The sequence below is a fragment of the Lutra lutra genome, chromosome 12 (genome assembly GCF_902655055.1).
Source record: "Lutra lutra chromosome 12, mLutLut1.2, whole genome shotgun sequence".
In the NCBI taxonomy this organism is placed as follows: domain Eukaryota; kingdom Metazoa; phylum Chordata; class Mammalia; order Carnivora; family Mustelidae; genus Lutra; species Lutra lutra.
Window position 1 is genome coordinate 92,533,200 of NC_062289.1, and position 18,819 is coordinate 92,552,018.

The following is an 18,819-nucleotide window of genomic DNA, read 5'->3' on the forward strand; positions in this document are numbered from 1 at the left end:
CCGAACTGGTGATGGATTGTCCATCAAATGGCACTTTATGGGTAGTGGGAATCTCGTAGTGCCCAGGCACAAAGAGGAATGCAAGGGACCCCCTTTGCTGCCTAGGCAGTCCCTCCCAGAAGTGAGGCGATCGAGTTGGCTTGGGTGGGTAGGTTAAGTTTTGGGGTTTTTTTTACCCCCCCCCAAGATCTGCTACAAGACTTGAGAAAGGAAGGGGCTGAGAAGGGAGGGGGCCAGGCCCAGAGGCACGCAAGAAAAGATAGGGGAAGGGGTAGAGGCCTGCTACCGCTGGGGAGGAGAGCAGGCTGGGAAGCAGGATCTCCTGCCTGTTTCAGTTTGGGGTGCCAGGATTGCTTCTCCGAGGGGTCAGCACTGCAACTCCGTCGCCTCGGGGCCGTGGTGACAGGCACTTGCCCCGCCCTTTCTCCTCCCAGGACCTGCGGGCTTTTGTTATGCAGATGGCGGCAGGAGGCTGTGCCGGAGGAGGAGGGAGTTGGTGGGGAGGAGGAGAGACGGAGAGGGGGGAGGAAAGTGCAGCTCGCGCGACCAGCCTCCTCTTCCAACGTCACATTGTGCGAGAGACAAAACCCGGGCGCGCCTGAGCTCACACGCGCACGCACACACAGACGACCCCGTCGCCGCTTCTCTCCTGGCGCTGCCGAGAAAGCCAGCCCTCCCTTCCCTTCCTGGGGCGCAGAGGCTCCGCAAGCTCAGAGCTCAGCCCGAGACAGCACAGAAGGCAAAGAAAGACGGTGGATCAGCCTTCTTCCTCCCTTGCCTGACCGGGTTGAGGCATCCCATCCCCCGCCCTGAACCCCTGATCTCTCCCACCCCACCCCTCTGGGTTTCACACGGACTGAGCCCGGAGCCGGGTGTGCCCCCATTTGGAATCCACGTTTCAGCACTTCGGACAGCGCCCGGGTGCCCCGGGTCCCTTTGGGTTGGCTATGGCGAGCGTTCAGCAAGGCGAGAAGCAGCTTTTCGAGAAGTTCTGGCGAGGAACCTTTAAAGCTGTGGCCACCCCGCGTCCCGAGAGCATCATTGTCGCCAGTATCACGGCCCGCAAGCCGCTGCCAAGGTAATGACCTCCTTTTTAGCAGTTGAGACCCTGATGGTCCTTCTTTCCTGGCCTGTGTGCCCCAGAGTCCTAAGGGGTGGATGCAGGCAGCTGGGCCAGGGCGCTTGTCTTTTGCCCGTCACTACTCGGTGTCTCCCGCTGGAACATGGGAACTGATTGCCTGTGTGAGGTGGAAGCTGGTGAGAACGGACAGGGAGTCTTTAGGGGGAGCAACACTCAATGGTCTGCTGACCTGGCAGCTGCTGTTCCGGAGGTTTTGCTTTCTTGGGGTGGGCGGTGTAGGTGAGATAGGACTTGACTAAGAAACTTTTCTCTTCTCGGTATTAGAGCTCAGAGGACGGGGGTCAAAGGAATGGTGGAATTGGGGTAGTTGGGGTGTTGTACAAGAAGAGAAGATGAGGGTTGAACCAGCTCAAGCAGTGTTCAGAGGTAAACGGCACATTTCTATACTCAGCTCAGAAACTAACGAGCTCTGAGCATTTTGACAAAAGCCCATATGCTGTTCCCTCAAATACACCCTAAACAGCACCCTCCTCCACGCCTTTCTGGCTGCCACTGCTGCTGAATTCTCTCTTCTCCAGCATCCAAAACCAGTACTCTGAGCTCAAGAGTCAGGGAGGAGCCTTCCAAGATCGTGAAGATGATCTTGGAAGAGTTTTGTTTGGTTTTTCAACAAGGATCTGATTGCTTTGAACTCAAGGATGAGAACAGACCCGTAGATGGTGAAAATAGTGGGATGGGGAGAATAAGGGAAGGAAAGAAAGAAAGGCAGAAAGGAGGAGAAGAGGAGGTGGGGTGGAATGGAGAGGAGGCTGGGGAGAACATTCCAAGACAGAGAAAACCCAATTCTTTTCATAAAGCGTTCAATTTAGAGGAGTTTGAGAATGAAAGGAAGAAGGCTGTGCCCTCTGTCAGGGAAAATCAAGGCAGTATGAAAACTCATCTTTCGCTGGTGTTGGATGAGTGGTTCAGTGGGAGAAAAAGAATGAAGTGGACCAGGGGAGACCACTTGGAGGATTTATTAATCCTGGCAGGCTCTATCAGAGAGTAGATTGAAAACATGTCTGTGAAAGTGCTTCATACAGGATGCCTGTTCTGGACCCACGGGATCTGAACTTTCCGGTGGTTGTGGGGTGGGTGGCAGTGAATCCTTTCTACAGAATCAAACTCAGGCTGGAGAACTTTTCAGAGTGTGATAGGAGCGTCGCTCATACAGGTCTTTAGAGAGATGGGTACCCCATGTTGGGAATGGGTGTACTAGAAGCAGGATGTGGTAGGCTTCAAGCAGCAGCAGTAGCAGCCAGTATTTGCAGATGGGAGGGAGGGGACACCTTGTGACACAGGCTGGAGAAGGGGAATAAGAACACCAAATGCTGTCCAAGACTGATGTTTCTCTGCTTGGGAAAAGGTTCTTTGTAGAGAGTTTTGACGTCAGCAGTTCTGTCTTCCTGGGTTTCAGCCATCCATTCCGCCTTTGGAGTGCACCTACTGTTGGCAAACCAGGTGCTGTGTAGGCCAAAGAATATGCCCTTGTAGTGGAAACTAAAGATAATTTCATTGAAAACTACCTGTGTGACATTTGGTCCAGGGTCTGCCATGTATTTCAGGGTTGCAGGAAGAGGAGAGCAGATTCCTGGTGATTTTTGAATACAGAAAACGCCTAAAGTCCACCTAACTTGGCATTTTTACCCTTTGCCTGTCTGTCCGTTACTGGCATGCCCTTTTCTTGGTCATATTCTCAATTATATGACTTGCCTGAAGTCTCCTAACCCTCAGGCTTTCTGTAGCATGGTACAAATCTGAGCATAATGCATCTGAAACTCTTTAACAATAGCCATCCCTCCTCCCCCAGGTGTTATTTCCCTCTAGGTGTCTTTTTACCATCATGGGTCTCCTTACCCCTGGAAACCACTGCTGGGGTGAAAGTCTGAGTCACAAGCCCCTAGTTTATGTCACGCTGGAAGGATCTTCTTCAATATTTCTGTAACAGGTGCAGACCCTCTGTAGAATAGATTCCAGTTTTATAGCTGTCATCCTGGTTTGGGGTGGGAAGTGAGCTGGGAGCATTTGTATTCAAGTCTTCAGGGAAGGCTGGGTTTGAGTCGTCTTTCAACAGACTGTCTGTAAAACCCAAATCATCCCCAGCCCCATCCAAGCCAGCCACATCCAGCGAGGTCAGTTCCCGCATCCTTTCTAATGTAGTAGGCTTACTTAACAGTGAAAGTACCATGTTGTCAGGGCTGAGTTCTCAGGAAGGAAGGGGACGCTGGCATAATATCAACTGAGCCCCAGTGGCTTCCTCTAGAGGCAGTCTAGGTACTTGGTCTCCTCAGAAATGTCATTTCGTTCCATGAGTCAAGACCAGCACATAGTCAGCAGATCTGTAGGGAGATGGGGGAGGGGTTGGACAAAACACCATCCAGTTCTGTTGGTTACACACTTAATACGTGTTTCTAGATGAGGGCTACCCCTCCTCTGAATGAACTTCCCCAGGATATTTTAAGTCTATCTCAGAAGATAATTTAGTACCAGGATAGAAGCTTATATTCAATTGGTTGATTTCATAGCACTATGCATATATCATACAATCACACTCCAAGCAAAACCTCCCCTCACCCCCCCACCTTCCTCTCCCCATCCATGAGGCATCCTTGATGAGGTAGTAGCTTTATGTGTATCAAATTGCAAGCAGATGTCTGACTCAAATGTCAGATCGGTATAGCAGAGTGGGAGGCAGTATATCATAGTGGTTAAGAGCTCAGACTTGAGTTTCAGACAGACCTGGATTCTTGTTCCGGCTCTAGCATTTTGCTGAGAGTCCTGAACAAGACGCTTTACCTACCTGAGCCTGTTTTATCAGCTTCAAATAGAAATAATAATAGTAGCCATCTCAGACATTGAATTATGAGGACTGAGTCAGGTAAAACACTTCCCACAGTGTGTGGTCCAGAGTGATTGCTTAATAGACATCGCTTCTGAAACAGCTCAGTTGATAATGGCCAAAGGAAGTCAACACTTCCTTCCAGTATTGTGTTCTTCAGGCCTACCTATTTCTCCCCCAAATGATGCTGGCAGTAAACATCGTGGGATTTCAGCTAACAGGCCATGCATTGAGATGGAATTAACACACAGGAGGTGGGGTGAGCGTGGTCCCATCATTCGCCTCCCTGAGGGAAGCTTAGGGAATTTCTGATCAGACTTTTTTAGTTAGGGGGTGGGGGAGGGCTGGTGAAGAATTCCCTGGGTTCAGGATGGATTGGGGTAACATCCTCAGACTGCATTCTTTTCATTTGTGTAGAGATAACCAGGTACTGCCAGTCCAGAGAAGACTCAAACTCCTTGAAAATTAGTTTGAATCCCTAGTTCCATCAAACTTAGAGTGACTGTATAATTCATTATTCATATTGAGAGTGAAAGTCTCACTGTGAGTCGTTACTCCAGGATGGAAGATGTAACGGGGACTGTCCCTGGCCACCCGGGATGTAGGGTGGCCAAAGTGAAGTCTCAGCCTATAAGAACTGAAAGAGAGCATGAATCAGTAAGATAGTTGGAGAGTAAGAGACTCCTCTCTTGTCCCCACCCAAGAAGTACAGTCATTTTTCCTGGCTTTGATTAATTCTCTTTTTTTAGTTGTTTGGTCCAGAAAAGTTTGTATGCAAAAAGTTTATGCTCAGAGTGAAGAACTTAAATGTCTGGGGCTAGACCCAACTGTAATAATCATATCACCAAATAGTAGCTAAGGACTTAATGAACATGTAAAAACCATTTGAAATTAGCATATCAATTGTTTGTGGATGCTGGAGTGTTTGTAAAGGGCTAGCAAGGCTGCCCTCTTAAATAGAATAAGCAATTCCCTTTACAATTCTTTTGGCAAGCTATTAATTTTCTTCGAAAAACCTCTCTATGCAGAATAGTCCAGAAGCAGACTTCAGCCCAGGTCTGTCCAAAGGATCATAAATTCCAAACTATTGGAGATTTTACTGCATAAAGGGAAAGATGGCGAAATTGTTAGGCAGGAGAAATGCCTTTGAACCATTTAATTCCAGACTCCCCTTTTTGCCAAGAGATCAGTTAGCACATTTGTGCTGACTCCGTCCTCAGGAGCAGAGTGAGGGGCAGCTGGGAGGTGATTTCCTGACAGCCTGTGGTTAAAAACCAAGGTACTGAGGGTCATGGAGAAAGCTTGCCCCTGTGATGAATGATCGTTTTTCTCTGGAAAGGGAGTGTTATTGTTTGGGTCAAACCTTTCTCCTTCTGAAAGGTGAAATTTGCTGAATGGTGTACAGGGGTCAGTGGGGGGCATTATTTCTGACATGGCTGTTTTCACTTGGCAACCGTGCTGTCTTAGAGACTCAGGCTGCAGTAGACGCTGAATGAAACTTGGATGCATTAATTGAATGAGTACACGCGGTCCAAATCCAGTGTCAGATTCGCTGTCTCCCAGTCCACCCCCATTCCTGACAGGCTGGGGATTCTTGATCAATGCCGCCTTAGAGACACACACTCTGCAGATAGATTTGACTCACACTAGTGTCAGAATGAAGCTTTTGGGATATAGATGTCTGTCTGGCTGGGCGAGTAGACATGTCAGCTGGTGTGGGTACAGGAGGTTGGATGAAATGCCCCCGGGAAGTGCTTTTCAGGGCTGTGTGAGCCTTGATGAACTCCATTCCCACTCTAGGCCTCCAGAAAAAGATGGATGGGGGACACCCCTGAAAGCTTAACTCCTGTGATGAGGAAGGAAGCCTGGGTCATACGCTTCCTGCTCTTGTGAGCACCTCAGGCATGGTGCCAGGGCACAATACATTTTTTAAAATATCCTTTCTTCTGGAGTGGCTGGATTTACCTTCCTGGGAGGTGGAAGGACTTGCAGGGGCTTAACAAAACCAGTGTTTTTAAATTGCTCATTAATAAGACTTTGGGGTGTGAGGGAACACTTCTGAGGGGGAGAAAGTGGAAAGGTGAAGAACTTAGACTCTGAAGTCAAATCTGGGCTCAGATTTGATTGGTTTGACTGAAGCTGGCTTCAGCTTTCCTACTTTGGACTCTGCCAATCACTTTGCCCTCTCTGTCCTTCGGCTGGCCCACCTGTGTGAGACTGAGTTCATGGGGTTGTAGTGAGCAGTAGACAAAGTAATTCGTGTTAAGTACACGGCACAGTGCCTGGCACAGACCAAGAGCTCCATCAACAGTGCTCTTGTTACCATGACAAGAGTTACCTAATGAGATGTCAGGAGGGAATGCCACCCCCCCTCCCCTGCACCTGGACTGGGTGGGTTGCCTGGCGGTGGCACCTGACCACCCCAGTGCTCTGTATTCATTTTTGAACATGGTTTTGGCATTCCCTAAAGAGCCACTAGAGATATGTAGAGCTGTTAAAAAAAATCTAATCAAATCAAATCAGCTAATCAAAATACCTGTTTCCGTTTACTATTTGCTGATGCTTACTATTTGCAGATGCTATGTGACTTTTGGCAGGAACTTGACCTTCTCAATCTTGGTTTCCTCATCCATAAAATGGGGCTAATAATAGCAGCCCTCTCCAAGAGCTGTTGAGAATACTGAATGGGCTAATTTATGGAAAGTGCTGTTTGGCACAGAGGAAGGGTTATCATCATCAATGTTAACTCTTACTATTAATAATAAATTATTGTTTTTATTATTACTATGTGCCAGGCCCATCAAGGAGGAAAAGATGAATGAATACAATCTCTCCCTGGGAGGGCCTCAGAATTTAGTGGCAAAGGTGGACACAGGCACCAGTAAGGAACAGCATGAGGCAGCTTGTCCTAAGTACTGTAATATGGGTAGGAATATAAGAAAAGGGGATGTGGAAAACCAGAGGAGGGAGACACCTCCATGAGGTGTGGAGTCCCTTGCCTAGACTCACACAGTTATCCTTAGTGGTTTGATCTGTGAAATGAGTGATTCTTTTATTTCATCAATTTTACCTACAAATGCAAGGAATGATCAGCATGAATAAGGCCTTTGTTGATAGTAGAGTCTCAAAAGAGACCTTTTTTTTTTTTTTCTCTCCCCAGAAGAAAAAACAATTTGAACTTTCTAGAGAGGACATAATCCGCTGGGGGTCTCAGAGTTAAGTGCTAATGAAGGGGGATTGTGGAAAGGAACTGCCCTTATTGTATAAAATTTCCAACTCCTCTGTCATTGGCTCAAGGATGCAGAGTCTGGTGTGGACCATTAGGTTTCTTGTCCTTCATGGTCTAGCTCTGGCTAAAACAAAATCCAGTCTGCATTCCTTGAGCAGCCACCAATGGTAGGGGGATTGGAGTGAGCCCACGCGTTTCAAAGAGAAGATGAGCCACAGGGAATGAATCACAAAAGGGAAGAAGCCGCCTGTGGCTAAAAAATAAAATCATGCTTTCATTCATGGAGCAATTTTATTGAGCTCCTACTCAATATAGCAATGAACAACACCAAGCCCCTGCTCTCGTGAGGGAGAAAGGTGATAAATGAAGAAACAAGGTAATAAATGAAGAAATCAAAGAAGGTTAGGTTATAATAAGTGTTATAAAGAAGAATAAAGGAGGGGAAAGGGATAGAGAGGGTAAGGCTGGGGGCTGGTTGATTGGATGGGGTGGTCAGGGGCCTGCCTGGGTGAAAGGAGGGAGTCATAAGGATAACCGAGGGGAAAGGGTTTTTGAGACAGAGGGAACAGTAAGTGCAAAGGCCCTGAGGTGGAAGCATGTTTGATGTATTTAAAGATAGCAAGGAAGTCAGTGTGGCTAGAGCAGAGTGAGTGAGGGGAAGACTAACAGGGGATGACTCCCTAGATGAAGGCAGGAAACATTTCAAGCAATTAATGTAGTAAACCAGTTAAGGACTGACTTCCCAGGTCCTTGACTCCTAGGCTGGGAGCAGGGATGGGAGTCACAGGGGGGTTCCTCCTGCCCTCTCAGTCAGGGTCCTAGGTCTAATCTGTTTCTATTGGCTCCTCTCCCTGACTCAAATGCAGCCAGGATGACTTTGAATAGCAGTGTTAGAAGCTTAGCTGGGCCCCTGCATGTGTTATGGACAAGCATGAAATTTACAATCTCTCTGATTGTGATCAATCAGATTAGGAAATTGAAAAGCACACTGTTTAGACTTCCAAACAGTAGTGGCAAATCTTGTTCCCATGACGGTGAGGGTTTGGTCTATCTCTTGTATCCATGCACGCTGATTCAGACTATCCCTCTCACCCAGCCGCCCCCCTTCATGGCGCACCTTTGAAGCTACAGTCTGCTTACTCTCCATCTCTCTCTCTTTCCCTCTCTCTCTCGCTCCCCCTCCATCCCCCATCTTCACTGGAGATTTTGCTGAGGGAGCTCCCATATGCCACAGCCTGTGTGCGGAGCTCCGTGAAATAAAACACGAATTAAGATGTCATAGAGACAAAGCCAAACCAAATACAGAACAATGCCGAACCCTAAAACAGTCATTAAGTAATTCACGTCTACATGTGTCTGTTCAAAACAAATATTAAGATCCTCTGGACGCAAATGTTTCTCATCAGGAGAATCCCCTCGTTGCCGGATTCCCTGGGCTTACATCCCGCTGACAGCTTCGCTGAGCAGAAACACCAGTGGATCACTGTTCTCTGGCTTCATTAAAAGTTAAGCTTACACAAGTGAGCTGGAATTTTATAAGACAGACCCCACTCCTTTGGAGAGAGAGGTGCCATCTGGGCCTGAGGTGTGTGTGCACACTCACGGCTCAGAGTGGAGGCCAAGCTCCTTCTGTCATTAAGTGCCCAGCCCTGTGCCATGAAGCAAGCATATTTTATCTGTTGCCTAATCCCATTTTCACAGTAACTCAGGGAGAGCGGTATTTGAGAGACTGTTTTATAGAGGAGAAACCAAGACTTAGAGGGTGGAGGTGACCTGCTCAAGGACAGCTGGCTGGTAAGAGTCAGAATTGGGGTAAGAAGCCAGAGCTCTTGAGTGGTACGTGTGTCGAGTCTCATATGCTTTGTGGAGGAGGAACAACTGAGACCAGGGAGGTAGTGAGATGTGTCTTGTCCAAGGCCACATAGTTCGTAAGAGGTGAAACTGGGATCTGAACTCAGGTCTGCCTGATGGCAGCTACAAGTCTTCTCTACCTGCTGTACCTCTTGTTGCTGTAGTTTGGCTTTTAAGGTTGTGGGTGTTTTTGTCTCATTTTGCTCGTCTTGTTTTATGCCCGATCAGCTTAAGCAGTAGCTACTATTATAACTTACCCTACTCTCTGTCCTTCCCCGACCCACTTTCTCTGTCTTTCCCCTCCTTACCCATCCTCCGCACTGAGCCAGAAGAACCTCTTCAAAAGGCGAGTCAGCCCATACACACCCCCTCCACCCATATAAAGCCCTCCATCCCTGTCCTTTGGTTTGCAGAATACAGAGCTAACTCCCCGAGAAGACCTAAAGACTCTCCAGTCCAGCATCTATCGGCCCACCTCCCCAAGATTGTTTCTAAGATGCTGACCCTCACTCCCTCCATTCAGCCACACCCTTCTCCTTTTAGTCACTCAAATTTTCCATGCCCTTTCTGCCACTGGGCCTTTGCACATGATGCCAGGAAAGCTCTCCCTCTCCCCGGTGCCTAACTTATACCTACTGCACTTTCAGATCTCAGGTCAAATGTCATTTCCTCAGGGATTCCTTCTACAATGCTCTAGATTAAGTCACACCTTGAATTACAGACTTTCTTATCATGGCAGGTACCTCTCTTGGCTCTCAACACAGTTGTGATTTTGTATTGATTTGTGAGACCCATATTAAAGTGTACCTCTCCTAAGAGACTGAAAGCGTCATGGGGATGGGGACTGTCTGTGTGCTCCTTGATGTATCTCTTTCACCGGATACACAGCAGGGGGCCAGACAGGTGTTGGTTGAATGTGTGAATTGTAACACTTTCCCCTCATCAAGTCGCTGGCACACCTAATAGTCTGAAGCATATGGAAACACCAGTATTAAAAACAGCAAAGTTAATTCCTTTTATTTGAAAGAGAAACATTTGAACTGCTGGAGGGTGTGGGGATGGGGAGGTGAGGACCTTGTTTGCCTCATTCCTCACTGTATCTCAGGACCTAGGACCGTGGTCCATGGTTGGGGATCTTGACATGTTTGTTGAATGAATAAATGATGAGGGCCTGCGGGAGTGTTCACGTGGTACTGATCAGGAGACTTGGAGACTTACATACGAATAGCAACAGAATTTTAGAGCTAAAGGGATTTTCAAGATCATCCAGTCTCCTTGTGCATGGGGAGGTCTGAGGAATATGTTTTATAGTATGTGTAATGATGTATTAGAACCACAGTGTTCATGTAGAATTCATAATTACACATATATGGGGGTTTCCTCCTCAAAATTTCTTACTGAGAGAGATACAAGATCAAAAGATCTTTAGGACTCACTGCTCTAGTTCAGGTCCCCATTTTGCAGATGGGGAGACTGAGACACACAAAGGGGGAGGAGTTGCCCGACGTCCATAGCCTGAGTCGGCCTGAGAGAGCACTGGGTTCAGTGAAGTAGTGTTGACCCAATGTCACCTTTGAACTTCCTGCTGTGATCAGGTGGCCGCACACTGCTCTCTCTTGCCGCCCTACCCTCTGTGGGGAGTTAGGGCATCCTGCCCCATAAAGGCCTCCTGTGGCATATGCTGCCCGAAGCCTGGTCTGGGGATGCTGATGAGATGTCTGTCTGGACCCAGCTTGTGCCTAGCAGAGCAGGTGAGCAGCTCTGGCTGTTTCTGGGATCCTGTTTCAGAGCTGCCAGCTGATAAGGAGGCTTTTGTTTGGCCGGCCTCTGTTCCACAGCCAGGTGGCAGGTGATTCTGGGGCTCAGCCCACTCCCATATGGACAGATGTCTGGGCAGTGGTGCAGGGTGGACTCAGGGCCACTGTTTATCATGTGGCTTATTGTTTCCAGCAGGAACCCATCCTTGTAATGGCACCTTCCATTGGTCGGCTTCTTACAAGCCACCATCACTTTGCGGGGGCTTTTAGCTTCCAGTCAGGATGGGAGGGTCAGAGGAGACCTTTGAGGAATTCACATTCAGCCTTTTTGTTTCATAGATGGGGAGACTGAGGCACAGATGGAGCAAAGGGCACTCCATGAAGCATCAGAAAGTTAACGCCAGAGAGAGAGCTGAAATGTGAGCCCACTTGACCCTTAGTCCTAAGAGACCACACCACTCCGAGTTCCTTGGGGAAAAGGGCAAAAAGAAAAAAAAAATGAATTTATTCCCATTTTACAAATAGGACGAGTGAGGCTCAGAGATGTGAAATGACTTGCCTAAAGTCACATCATGAAATCATGCTATATCCTTATCTTTGTTTGTTCTCATTTGGTCCTTACAAAGTAAGTGCCCCTTGTGTGCTCATCTTGCAGATGAAGAAACTGAGGCTGGAGGTCTTATAAAGACCCAGAAAACACCCTGGGTCTCTTGACCCCCTCCCACTGTGGGACAGTGTCTTTGACCCCAAAAGCTTGTGCACCCAGCACGGATCCAAATTCATTCCTATCAGAAACAAAGAATCATGATTGCCAGGATCCCTTTTTCAATCTGTGCAAAGGGATTTTACATCTCCCTTCTGATTGTTCATTCATACCTTCAACACAGAAGTTCTACTATAGGCAAAGCATAATAATGAATACAATTTTCTCTTACTGTCAACTTGTTTACATTTTAGTTGGGGAGACATACTATAAATAACCAGCAATTAGCAGGCAGGGCGGAAGTTAATATCATCAAAAGTGAATCAAAGTCTGAACAGATAGGGCGTCTGGGTGGCTCAGTCAAACATCTGCCTTCGGCTCAGGTCATTATCCCAGGGTCCTGGGATGAAACCCCACGTCAGGCTCCCTGCTCCTCCCTCTCCCTCTGCGTGTCACTCTGCCTATCTGTGCGTTCTCTCTAGCTCTGTCAAATAAATAAAATCTTAAAAGAAAAAGAAAAAAGAAAAAGTCTGAACAGATAAAGTGACTTGCCCAAGGTCATATAAGTTAGTTGTGATGCCGTGAAGCTTTAGATCTCTCCTAGTCATAAACCAAGCTCTATGCTAGGCAGTTCGTAGATATTATTCATTATGTCTTCACCCCAACCCTATGCAGGAGATACCATTGACTCTATTTTGTAGGTGGTAAAAGTGAGGCTCAGAGGATTTAAGCTACTCAGCCAAGGTTATCACCTTGTAAGGGCCAGAGGTAGGATTTACAGCCCAGATGTGCTGCTCTAGACTTTTCTCTTACCCAACACTTTCTTCCCCAGAGACAAGATTTGGAGCACAAAATGTCACTGGTGAGGCCTAGCTCTTCCCCTACTTTTAAATTTCTAGATGATCACTCTAGTGGAGGCTCAACCCAAGACTGCGCTCAGGCAGAGGGAAAAGTAACTGCCCAGCAGTGAAGCTGACCTCACAGGGCTCACAGGGCTCGGGGCTTGGTGAGGGCTTGCCCTGGGGTATTGATGGTCTCCTCCCACACTGGGCAATCATTCAGAAAGAGAATCAGCCAGCAGGAAGTGCCTTTCATGCTAGAAGTGCTCTTCCCAGCAAGAGGATTATCGAACCATCCATGAAGAGGGATAACCCTTCAAGACAAGGAGACAAGAGATATTGGTAGTTAACTATGTGTTTTCTTGACCAGAGTTAAACTTGGAAATGGTGGTGCAGAGGACCACGAGCTAAATCACTGGTGTTGAGAGGGTGGGATAATAGATATTTGGTGGCACCAGGATTTTGTACTGCTTTGCACTAACTTGGGGAGTGATTAAAAACAGCCTTAGATTTTAAGTGAGGACACAGGTCCAGAGAGGTTATTTTACTTGTCCAAGTTTGCCCAGCTTGGCAGAGCTCAGACCATTGGCCATCAGTTCACGCATATTACCTGGAGACATTCATCATTCCTGCCCCCACAGCACCCTTCTGGTCTTGTGGGTGCCCTCCTCCACTCTGTCTCCCCTCTCCCTAGTCTGGAGGCAATCGCTTTCTACTCTGGAGAAATATTTCTTCCTTTGTGTTTCTTTAAGACTCTTTCCTAAGTCCATAAATCCCCTGCCCCTGCAGGCTTTGACTTTTCCAAAAAGCAAAAGCTGAAAACACTCCTATCTTCCTGTTTCCAGCCCTGACGCATGCCTCCCCTGAGGCAGAGGGTAGAATCCATGATCTGCTTAAATGGTAAAATAATAACAACAACAACAACAACAACAACAAAACCAGAGGGGAAAATAAAGAGAGGAGAAAAACCACATAGGTCAGTATCTCAAACTATTGTCCCACTTCACCTCTCAAAACCTGTAAGCTTTTGAGATGGTACTGTTAGTATCTCTAATTAACAAGTGAGGAACCTGGAGTTCAGGAGGATTATGTGACTTCTCCAAGGTAACACAGACAGAAAGTAGATCCAGGATCCCAACTCCAGCTTGTAAGGCCCCAGTAGTCAAGATTTTAACCACCATGTCCCACTAATGCACTACCTGGCGGGGGGAGAGGGGGGAATAGATAGATATATAGATAGATGGATAGATAGATAGATAGATAGATAGTCCAGAGATGAGGAGCGACTTTCCCAAGATCATTCACCAGAATGGGAGCCCAGCTGGCTGATAACAGGCATATCAATGTGTACCTACATTTAATGGGCCTCCCCTGCATGCATCTGACCTGTCCTCATGCTCTTGAGTCTCTAAGGAGGTTATACTGAACTGAACCCCAGAGTAAAGTTCCAGAGAAGAAGAGTGTCAGCCAAACTATAGATCTATGCATCTGAGTAAGGACAGGATGGTGAAAAGGGTTCCATAGAAGGTGTCAAAGACTTCGAACTAATTGGTAGTAGTTGCCTGAAGCTCTATGTTGAGATGGCTGCTTGGGATGTATCTGAGATCGTAGCAAAGAGCGTTTTGCTTGGTGCAGGAACGGGAGGTGACAGTATGCATGCTGTATATTTACCCTTCCCAGGTTGGGAATGCTACAGCTCTTGGAAGGAGCAGATCGAGTACCAGCCATTGGATACTTAGTATGCTGTTGGTGCCATGCTTTTTGCATTCTTTGTCTCAGTTACTGTTGATCACAGGGCACTCTCTCTGTCCCATTTTACAAACCTGGTTACAGGTTTGTAGAACCTTAGAAATAGAACCTTAGAAAGGTGAAGTCGGTTTCCCAAAGCTAAAGAAGCTAGTCAGTGGCTAACCAGCCCTGATAACTACTGGTAAAAACATAAACCATCAGGCTGATGAATAGAATATCAATAGATGGGCAATCCCAGAACATGTTAATTAGTGTGAAAATGTAGATAGTTGACCAGAGGGCCTTGTCTTATTTATCTCCATACAGTCAGTCAGCAAGTAGCACAGGGCCCAGGATACAGCCGACTCCCATTGCCTTATTTACTTGGAACTAGGGACAGTGTCTGTGCTAGACACCCTGAGAGGGACAGTTCAGAGAGGAAAGAGATTTATTTGGCTGTGCATGTAATGAGGGCCAGCCTTCCCACTGCTGATTCTCAAGATGGCAAGCTAAGCAGACACATTTCATGCTCTCCTCAGGCCAGTTAGGGAGCTGAAGCAGGACAGGAAGGAGGAAACGGGTGTCCTGAACCAAGGGAGCTATTTCTGGCTTCGTGTTCTACCAGCAGGAGGCTGCAGGAGCTCGATCTGCTGCCTGGGCTTATCTCAGAGTCAGGACAATGCCCGTGTCTTGCCTGGGGCACCTGAATGCCTTGCCGGAGGGGAAGGCAGTGGGGAGGGGTATCCTCCCGGAGCCCAGTCCTCTCCCGCCACATCTTTTCCCAGGTGTGTCCAGCCCCTCTTAAGTTTGGGGGTGATTTATCTTATCTGCAGAGTCGGCACGTTTGAAATTATGAAAGCATTGTGAGATGGGTAAAATGATTTTTTTTTTCTGTTTCACAGATGAGAAAACTAAGACTAGTTGAGTTGTTTATAATACTAGCAGTCACAACCACAACAGTGTAAGTCAGACGTTCTGCTAAGCATTCGGTATGAACTAACTCACTGGAGCTTCATGAGGCCCTCTGAGACGGGGAATATTCATGTCTCTGTTTTGCAGATGAGGAAACTTGAGGTTCAGAGGGGTCAGAAGTTCATCAGACCCAGTGCCACTGATTCCAGAGCCTGTGCTCTCAGTCTCCATGCTAGACTGCCCACCTCTGGACCAACTCACTCACTTATTAATTAGTAGTTTGTATTCATATAATATTTTCCAAATACTTTATGGATATTTGTGCTTTGGAGCTGTGCTCTCACACTATAAAGTAGGTGGAGGAGGTATTCTTTTTGCTTCCCATCCTTTGACACATCAGAAATGGTGCCTGGGGTTGAAAAGGTGCTTCTGCTCTGCTCTGTACCGTGCTTCGTACAGGACGAATGGCATATATGATACTTGGAATAGGACAGCAAAGTAAGCCCTCACCGTACTGTATTTCTCTCCCCCAAGCCTCAATTTTATCATCTCTAAAATGGGGGACACGACTTTCTTCCAAGTTACCATGAGCATTGGCGTGATCCTCTGGAAGAGCTGACACACCTGGCACATCCAAGAAGAACCCAGTTCATCCACGGAGTCTACCATTTTATAGAAGTGAGCAGATACTCCCCTTGCTGGTTCTCTTTAAGGATGGGGATGAACAGTTGCCAGCTCACTGGCTAGAGTTAGCCTGGTCATCTGTAACTGAGAAGTCACGCCAAGTTTATTCTTAGCATCCTCTTCTCTCCCCCTGTATAACTGGTCACCGGAAAGAAAGGGACTCAGACCCAGGAGCCATGAAATCTCCACTCTATATAATCCTGGTCGACCCTGCATTTCCAGTGATGGGTCCTGTCCTCAAGACCGTGGTGGTGTTGGTTTCCACTGGGGCAAAGCCAGACCAGAGCTTTAGCCAGCATTGGGTTAAGCTGTTTCTAGGTGCAAGAGGCATTTCTGAAAAAGTAGAGCCAAAAAGAACACAGAAAGTGTATTTACCATTGGAACATAGATTTTGTGATTACAAGTCATCTAGCCATGCACAGCCCTATCCTTGGGCTGTAATTATGCTTGTTCTGAGTTTTCTCAAGAAACAGCTAGAGAGGGAGGCATTTCGCCAGAGCCTAACCTACATGAAAGCTTAGCACTATCTGTAGTCATGGGATTGTTTGACCAGTGGAACCGAGGAGGCAGTGCCACTGGAGAGATGAGGACTTCCTTCCACCCATCCCCCTTCTTTCCTATGAATCCTCCAGAACACTGCAGTCAATTCCTAGCACTCCTTTCTCCAGGGAACATATTCTCTGACCAGGAGAGAATGGCTACTGGCTGCTGATACTATTTGGACTCAAAGAATAAGCAGAATAGATGTCACCTTGAATGTTTCAAGGTCCTTTAATGAGGAAAGTGTAGTTAGGATAGGCAAGAATGACATCTGTAACAAATACACCCCAGGATCTCAGTGGCATAATATGGCTAGTCATGTCCTGCTCCTCTCTTAGTCCTCTATGGGTTGAAGAAGGGCTTTGCTTCATGTAGCTATACAGGGACCCACCTCCATGACATGACTTCAAGGTTACATGGCATGATCTAGCTGAAAGATGAAGAGAATGAACCAAGGTAGAGAAGTCCCAGTTGCTCTTAACTGCTTTGACCTGGAAGTGACCCAACACTTCCATTTACATTCCATTGCTGGAGGCTAGTCACAAGATCCCATCTAGGTGCCAAGAGAACTGGGAAATATAAACTAGTAGCGTCTGGGTAGAAAGGGAAGGGAGTTTGGCACCACGCTCTCCCCTGTATTGGAATTGCCTCCCATTCCCGGAATCACATACTAGTGTGAGCATCTGAGGACTGTCTGATAAGTTTTTTCTCCATATGGGAGGAAGAGGGAAGGAAAAATAAGCTACTGTTCATTGAGCATTGACTTTGGTCCCGGCACTGTGCCGAACTCTTCCCATGTGTTAGCATGTTTAATGTATTAACTAAGCAAAGTATATACTGTCGTTCCCATTTTATAGACAAGGAGAGCCCCAAAGAAAGGAAGTAATTGTTTATGATCATACAGCGAGAAATTTCTGGTACTGGGATTTGAATATAGGTCTTAACCAATAGACCACACTGCCTAGGTGAAGTGCAGTGCTCAAAGTGTTTCAGGGAAGATTAAACATGATGATAGACAAAGCGATCAACCAGGGCCTGGCCCATCATTAACACTTATTTAATGTTGGTTACAAAGAAGAAAACAAAAGAACCTAGCTGCCAGAAGATTCCTCTTTGATCTTTGGGAAGTCATCTCCCCTGATTGCAAATTGGTATCCCCTTTATTCACTCAACATTCTGAAACCTGTTTATTGAGTGTGTTTTATGTGACAGACCTGGTGCTGGACTCTTGGGAAGTGTGATGAACTAGACATAGTCTCTGTTCTCAAGGAGCAAAGCTGGGGGTTGGGATGGATTCATTCTCCCCAGATTCTTTGAGATTCTGGGAAAGGACTCCAGGATTGTCAGAAACGTGGGGTCTGATTGGCCAGTGAGATGGAATAGAAACCCAAACCAACTGGGGCAAATCAAGTAAGAAGACAGGTAAAAGGGACTGTCCTATTTAAAAAAAAAAAAAACAAAAAACACACACATTTATTTAGAGGGAGAGAGAGAGAATGAATACAGAGGGGAGGGACAGAAGGAAAGGGAGAGAGAGTCTTAAGCAGACTCCGCACTGAGCAAGGAGCCTGGCATGGAGTTCAATCCCAGGACCCTGAGATCACGACCTGAGCCGAAACCAAGAGTCGGATGCTCAACTGACTGTGCCACCCAGGCGCCCCTTTCCCATTTTTTATTTAGGTCTTTCCAGAACATTTTTCCTTTCCTTGATAGTGACAGAACCTTACTTCCATGCCAGTCAGGGCCACAATAGATACAATTATACCTCTCAGTTACCCTAGACATTCCAATTGGTGCAGGACTAGCATATGATACTAGGAAAGCCAATTTCAGCCCTTCTGAGATCAAGTGCTAAGGGAGGGGACTTTCACTGGGCTCTGGTGCTGAGATGGGCCAAGCTGGACAGGAGTAGTGATGGTAACACCTGGCATTTACTGAGCGTCTATCCAAGTGCCACGCAAGGCACTGTGCTAGGCATTGTATATGAACTATGTTGCTTAATCGTTACAAATATCCTATAAAGTGGGTACATTTTCATCCTCCTCCTTTTAAGGTGAGAAACCTGGAGCTCAGAGAAGTGACAGCACTCATTCAAGGTCACACAACTCATGAGAAATGGAGTGGAGATTTGAACCCCAGGCCCATATGCCCATAACCACTACACCATATTGCTGCATTATCTCTGTATAGTTCTACCTGGGGCCCAGGGAGGAAAGGCATGTGGGAGAGCTTTCTGAGGCTTGGGGTACGGCCTGGTAGGGGGCAGGGGTAAGTGGACTGAACCCATTCACGGGGCCACACTTCCCTGCCTCCCCTTATTCCCAGGAACTGTGTCATCCAGTCAAACCCCCAACCTGCACGGCGCTGTATCCTCCTTGTCTCCAGCTGTCCTGAGTCCCAGTCCCCAGGGTCCTGTGGCATCCTTGATTCCCGATGCTCTCAGAGACATGCTGCAAAAGATTGAAGTCAGCAGTTGTATAGATCACCAGCTATCAAAAATGAGGGCAATTTTATATACATTTTCGGTTCCTATTTCCCCTACTTGCTTTCCCCCAAGGGTCTGAGATTGTTAAGCAGAAGAGCTGGTAGAGATTACAAGGGAGGTCACCAACTAAAA

General features: G+C 47.1%; 1 protein-coding gene across 1 annotated transcript in view; it reads left to right on the forward strand.

Annotated features, from left to right (window-relative positions):
- The first annotated feature begins 501 nt into the window (after positions 1-501).
- Positions 502-18,819, forward strand: part of SRRM4 (serine/arginine repetitive matrix 4) — a 144,613-nt gene continuing 126,295 nt past the window's right edge. The window contains exon 1 of the mRNA XM_047697100.1: positions 502-1,078. Coding sequence (XP_047553056.1) covers positions 948-1,078 — 131 coding nt within the window. The 5' untranslated portion in view covers positions 502-947. The remainder of the gene's footprint in view (positions 1,079-18,819) is intronic.